Source organism: Haliaeetus leucocephalus, unplaced genomic scaffold, assembly GCF_000737465.1.
Source record: "Haliaeetus leucocephalus isolate CR32 unplaced genomic scaffold, Haliaeetus_leucocephalus-4.0 Scaffold840, whole genome shotgun sequence".
Taxonomy (NCBI): domain Eukaryota; kingdom Metazoa; phylum Chordata; class Aves; order Accipitriformes; family Accipitridae; genus Haliaeetus; species Haliaeetus leucocephalus.
The window spans coordinates 1,084,542-1,090,671 of NW_010973276.1; the positions used below are offsets into that span (position 1 = coordinate 1,084,542).

Consider the following 6,130-nt stretch of genomic DNA (forward strand, 5'->3'; position numbering starts at 1 on the left):
AGAAAAAAAACCCCAACCCTGAAGCATTTCAAAACACATAAGTCTTGCATCCTGGCATCTTCAAGGCAGCGCACTCAGGTGTTTCCCAGTATGGAGTGACATTTAAAGCAAGAGATTTAGTGTTTAGAGGGGAGAAATGAACACAGTGCAGCCATAGCGCTGGGCACCATGCAGCCACGGGGCACGGGGCTGGTGCATCCTCCCCGGCTGCAGCGCACTGGAGCTGGATGCCCCTGCAGGACCAGTGCCAGGGGCAGTGGGCAGGGGAGGGCAGCGTGCCGGTGCCGGCCAGGCCACGCGAGGGCTATATATGCCCTGTCGGGGCGGCCGCACGCGGGGCAGTGGGTGCCGCCGTGCGCTGCAAAGTGGCACGGTCAGGTCTTCTGTTGTGCCGCGGGCACAAAGGAAAGTGCTGGGTTCAGCAGCTGGGCACGGGGCCGGGGAGAGGCTTCCAGCTCGCCCAGCGCTTTGCAGGATGTGATGACTGGGCGGCCGTGCAGACACTGATGAGCTGGCAGTTCCTTTGTGCGCCCGCCCGGGGGTCTGCCCTTGCCAGGCTATAAAGTGGGGGCTTCGCTGCGCCCCGAAACACAAGCCCGCTCACTCCAACAAGAAGCAGCAGCTGCCCAGGTAAGAGGACAAAGTCCCCGGGCACCGGGCTGCAGCCGGACCCGAGGGGGGGAGAGGGAAATGCAGGGTCTCAGCCGTGACCACCGCTGTGGCCACCATGTCTGGGAGCACCCCGGTGCTCAGTATCCCGCTGCCCTCTGCTCCCCCGGCAGCCGCTGGTGACACTCACCCGTGGGGCCACGGGCAGGGTGCCCACCGGAGGGCTTCATGCAAACTGGGCTGTCCCCTTCCTACCCCCTCACACGCCGCCCCAGTGCCCAGCCTGGCTCTCAGGCACACCCCGTGCGGGATGGCCCCAGCACCCGGTGCAGCGTCAGACCCCGGCCCAAGCGGGGAGAGCATGGAGCAGCTGGGCACCAGTGTTTGGGACTGCTCTGGGCACCCCTGCAGAGGTGGGACCATGCTCAGGGCGCTCCTGATGACAGAAGGAGATTGTGGGCACCCGGGACCTCCTGTGGTCCTTCTAGTGAAGGCAGGACCCGGCTGCCTGTGCCTGCCTGGAGAACCTCCTGGCAGCTCCTCTCCTGGCCCCAGCCACCCACCCCATTGCTGAGCCCTCCATCCCAATGCGACTGTCCCCAGGGCAGGGTGAGGGCCGGATTAAGTGGTGGGTACCCACAGCCATGCATGCCCTCTAACCTGCTGCTGGCATCTCTGCCTGGTGCCCTGTCCCAGACTTGAGCCCAACACCACGATGTCTGAGACCACAAAACCCACTGCTCCTGGCCAGGCTGCGGAGGAGAAGGAGAAGGCAGCCCCAGCGCCAACTCCATCCCTCGACCCTGCTCCTGTGGCGAACAGCAAGGGCGAGGAGCCCTCCACAGAAGCCTTCAGGGTAAGCCTCACTGCTGCCCGCTTGCAGGGATGCGGTCTGGGGGTGAGGGACGGTGGCAGCATCTCTGGGGCAGTCAGCAGGAGGAGAGCGCAGGCAGCCCAGGGGAAGTATCTTCCTTTGAGAGCAGGAGCAGAGCGCTGACAATGCCGTCCCTCCCCACTGTGTGTCTCCTGGGCAGCAGCTCTCCAGGTGGAGGATTTCAGTAGCTGCTTGTGGGGCTGCTGCAGGAGGAATGCTCTGGGTGCCAGCTTGCCTGGGACGGCTTGTTGGGGACCACAGGCTTTGGAAATGCTCTCCCCTGCGTCATGGCATCAGGGTTGGGTGCTGCCACCTGCTCCCTCTGGTCACCCTCCGCATGCAGGGGTCCTGCAGTGCTGCGGGGGGATGGAGGAGGCTGTGGGTGACAGAGCTGGCACTGAAACGCTGTGGTGACACTGGGGCAGTGTGCCACCGAAGTGCTGCAGTGAGGCTGTGGACAAGGGGTGAGCAATGCGACAGCTCCGGCAACACATTGGCACGTGGCAGGCAGTGAAGGCCACGGCATGGATGCGGCTCCTGGAAAAGCAGCTCCTTCCCAGCCCAGTTGGGACCTGATGTGGGCACGGGCACAGGGAGATGTGGCTTTGCAGCAGTAAAACTGGGGGCAGGATGAGGCTGTCTTGGAGCAGGGAAGGCTGTCAGGAGGGGACCTTCCTGTGCTCAGGCTGTGTTGGGACAGGGCTGCTCATGCACAGAGCCCAGTTCGGCTTGCCCGGGCACCAGACCTGAAAAGCTGCAGGAAGCCTTGGAGAGCCGAGGGGGACACGTGGGGCTGTGGGCTTGTGCATGCAGGGTCCATGCAGGGACATGCACCACCGCCCTACCCTCCCCAAGCGTGCCTGTCCCTGTCCGACCCTTTCCCCCTGCCCCCAGATCATCGTCTTCGAGCAGGAGAACTTCCAGGGCAGGCAGATGGAGTTCACCACTGAGTGCCTGAACCTGGGGGACCGTGGCTTCGACCGGGTGCGCAGTGTCATCGTCACCTCTGGACCGTAAGTGACCCCAGCCACAGAGGGGACTGTGTCCCTGGGGATGCCCTGGGGAGGTGGGGACACGGTCCTGGGGAGCAGCCCTGGGTGCAGCGTGACGTGCAGGGGCATTTCCCTGCAGCCTGGGCAGAGAGCAGAGGAGGGCCAGTGCAGGAGCGGAGCTGGGGAGCTCAGGTCTTCGAGGAGGGCAGGACAGCCTGGGCAGGTGGGAAGGATGCCAGGGCCATTTGTAAAGCAAAGGGCACTAGATGCAAAGCCAAAGGCCAAGGAAAGGTGTCCATCAGATCTGCTGACGCTGTTAATGAAATGCAAGAGACCTGTGGATTTTAGAGAAGCCAAGGTGAAAAAAGGCGGGTGCCTTGGACCAGGCTGGTGGCCAGGGCTGCTGCAGAGACAAGGCTGGAGCAGGCAGGGGAGGGCAGGCAGGCAGCCCCCCACGCCTGCCTGCACCCAGGCAGCTGAGCAGCGATAAAGGGGCTGGGAAGGTCCGAAAGCCATGGGAACAGTCGGCACAGGCAGGGACAAAAATGATCGCCAAACTAGATAGCTGAACAGACGGATGATCTTCATGTTGAAAGAGCATCTCACCGCAGCCATGCCTGGCTGGAAACGCCGTGCCTGGGAAGGCAGCCTGGCGGCTGCAGGCCAACTGCAGGGGGGGCTGGCAGTGCTGTGGGGAGGATGCACAGGACACAGCTTGCCTTGACGGCAGCCTTGAGGTGACCTGTGGTCACCTCAAATGACACCATGTGGCACTGATGACAACTTTTACATTAGGAACCCAGAATATCCAACTCTTCTTGAAATGAAAGGGGGACAGAGCAGCCCTGAAGGAGCTCAGGTGCGAGTCCTGGAAAGCTGCACGAAATAGATACAGACAGGGTGAAACTTGGACAACAGAATACTTTGGTGCCACTGGGGTCCTCAATCCTCACAGTCTTCTTTAGAGTCACTGCTGAGACTCAGTGCCCACTTAGGGACAGACAAAAGCAAAACCAACCAAGCTGAGCCTTAGAAGTCAGTGTAAGGTCGCACCGCCTGTGGTACTTGAACACATCTCCTGCCATTAGGAAAATACCTGTTGGCATCTGCAGAAATAGCCCTGTTTTGCAGGGAAATGGGAAGCAGCAAACGCAGGGCTGCTCTGGTGCCGAGGGTTTTTGGAGCCTTAAGCCTGTGACATTCTCAGCACAGCAGCACCTCGTGGCACTGCTAAAGAGGTGACATTGCAGCTGAGTAAGCCCTGGGCGCCCTGGTAATGGGATGAATGCCAGAGCTGGCTGAAGCTGGTGCAGTGAAGCATGCAAGCATGCCAGCATTAGACAGCCTGGGCAGGCCTGGCCCGGGCTCGGTGGTGCAAGAGGTAAAACACTCAAAGTCCTGAGATTAACGCAAGGACAAGTCTCTGGTGCGCAGCGTGCAGGGCTCGCCAGCTGCCTCGGGGCCCTGCTGGTCCCCAGGCTGAGGAAGGGGAGCACCGTGAGCACGCTGGTGTCTGCTGCCGGCCTTGGACGCATGCACCAGCAAGCACTCGGGCGAGAGCCTGCCAGCTCGGTGCCTCCCATTAGCTGCCGGCTCTGCACATGCCATAGCACCTGGGCTGGGAGAAAGTTGGAAGCAGGATGGTGGGGGCACTCCTGACACCCACAGCCTTTTTGGGTGCTGGGAGCCTGGCCCCCATGCCCCACCGGCTGGCTGAGCGGGAGAGGAGCTGCTGGCTGGCATCTGACCCGCTGTCTTGTCCTACCCCTTCTCCCCAGCTGGGTGGCCTATGAGCAGGCCAACATGCGCGGGGAGATGTTCATCCTGGAGAAGGGCGAGTACCCTCGCTGGGACACCTGGTCTAGCAGCTACCGGAGCGACTGCTTCATGTCCATGCGTCCCATCAAAATGGTGAGTGGTCCAGAAGCAGAAAGCACCCAGGCGGGTCCGGCCAGAGCCGGATCCGTGCCACTCGATGCCCCGCTGCAGCAAGCTCCAGGGCTTCAGCCGCACAACCCAACGCCTTCCCTCTGTCTTCCCCAGGAGGCTGAGGACCACAAAATCTCCCTGTACGAGTCTGCTGACTTCAAGGGCAACAAGATGGAAATCCAGGAGGATGACGTGCCCAGCCTCTGGGCTTATGGCTTCTGCGACCGCGTGGGCAGCGTGCAGGTGCCCAGTGGAACGTAAGCCGGGCCGTGGCGGCAGCTGCCTCCTGCCAGGCTCCCTGTCCTCCCCCGCGCCCCAGCTCGCTGCCCGCCAATCCCAAGCACCCGCACGGGGCTCTCGGGCAGCCAGAAAGCACCACACGGCTGTTTTCGGTGGTGTAGCCCATCACCCAGGGGATCGGACCCAGCACACGGGAGGCAGGGGGACTCTGCCGGCTCCCCAAGAGCATGCCGGCCATGTCACTGCTGCTTGTAGTGGCCGACCCCGCTCAGGTGCCCTCTGTTTGCTTTCCCTGCAGCTGGGTCGGGTACCAGTACCCTGGCTACAGAGGCTACCAATACCTCTTTGAGACCGGAGACTTCCGACACTGGAACGAATGGTCTGCCTTCCAGCCCCAGATCCAGTCCATCCGCCGCATCCGGGACATGCAGTGGGACCAGAAGGGCACCTTCGTCACCCCCGACGCGCCCTCCGACTGAGCGTGCCGCCTGCTAGCTACGAGTCCCGGGCCCCGTGGGGCACCCCCGCCTCCCCTCGCGCTCGCCTGCTCAGCACTTTCCTTGTACATTGCACATTCCCTGGATGTACTCTACCTTGTGAGGCAAATTAAAAAAAACCAGAAGACTAGAGCTGCTCGGGAGTCCGTGGTGCATTGAGCGCGGCCGTGGGATGCGCTGCGTCGGCTCTGCTTTTCCGTCCTGCTCGAGTCTCGCGTTGGAAGCCGGGTGGGACGTGGTGGAGGGTGATTTTCCTGGGGGACCCCCCCCCACACACACACACACACTGGGGCTGCAGCGGGGAGAAGGAAGACCCTGGTGAGAGCAGGAGCGTGCACGGGAAAGGGGGTGGCAGGAGGGTCCTCCAGCCCGCGCGGGGGGGGGGAGGCTCAGGGCACCCCGGGAGCGGCCGGACCACGGGGGGCTCCCGGCTCCCTCCGTGCCTGCGGGGCGGGAGGGCAGCGGGGGCTCACGGGGCCAGGCCGGTAGGTACCCACGCCAAGAGGCGAGTCCGTGAGCGGCACGCAGCCGCGTATTCACCTGAGCGGTAAATAATTAACAGCAGTAATTGCAGTCAATCAAAGACCAATTCACTTTCAAGGAGGTTTTTTCCCCTCGGCCGCTGTCCCACCCCCCCCAGGCGCTTCCCCCCTTTCCCACCCCGTGTCCCCCCACGGCCGGCACCTTCGGTAGCATTTCCCGGCGCTCCCGCTGTGCTAATTAATGAGCCGACTGCAGTGATCGCAGCGCTGCCGGTCTAAGCGGTACCCCGGGGGTTGCTGGGGCCCGGGGGGTGATTGCTGCTGGCGCGGGCGGCCCCGCCCCGGAGGACCCCCGCCCCGGGAGGGGGCACGGCTGCGCGGCCACGGCCGTGTCCCGGCACCGGCTGTCCCGTGGAGCGCAAGCGTGTCCCGGGCACACGCAGACACACGTACCCCCCACCCCGACGCGGTGCGGGCACACGCGTGACCCCTTCTCCCCCCCCTCCT

At 63.2% G+C, this 6,130-nt stretch overlaps 1 protein-coding gene across 1 annotated transcript; it reads left to right on the top strand.

Moving 5' to 3' along the window:
• Positions 1 to 614: 614 nt before the first annotated feature.
• On the top strand, positions 615 to 5,130 carry CRYBB1 (crystallin, beta B1). Its single transcript, XM_010582043.1, has 6 exons — positions 615 to 630; positions 1,306 to 1,465; positions 2,378 to 2,496; positions 4,254 to 4,386; positions 4,519 to 4,661; positions 4,943 to 5,130. Exons 2-6 carry the CDS (start codon positions 1,325 to 1,327, stop codon positions 5,121 to 5,123), a joined length of 717 nt encoding a protein of 238 aa, XP_010580345.1. The 5' UTR covers positions 615 to 630; positions 1,306 to 1,324; the 3' UTR covers positions 5,124 to 5,130.
• The last annotated feature ends 1,000 nt before the right edge of the window (positions 5,131 to 6,130 follow it).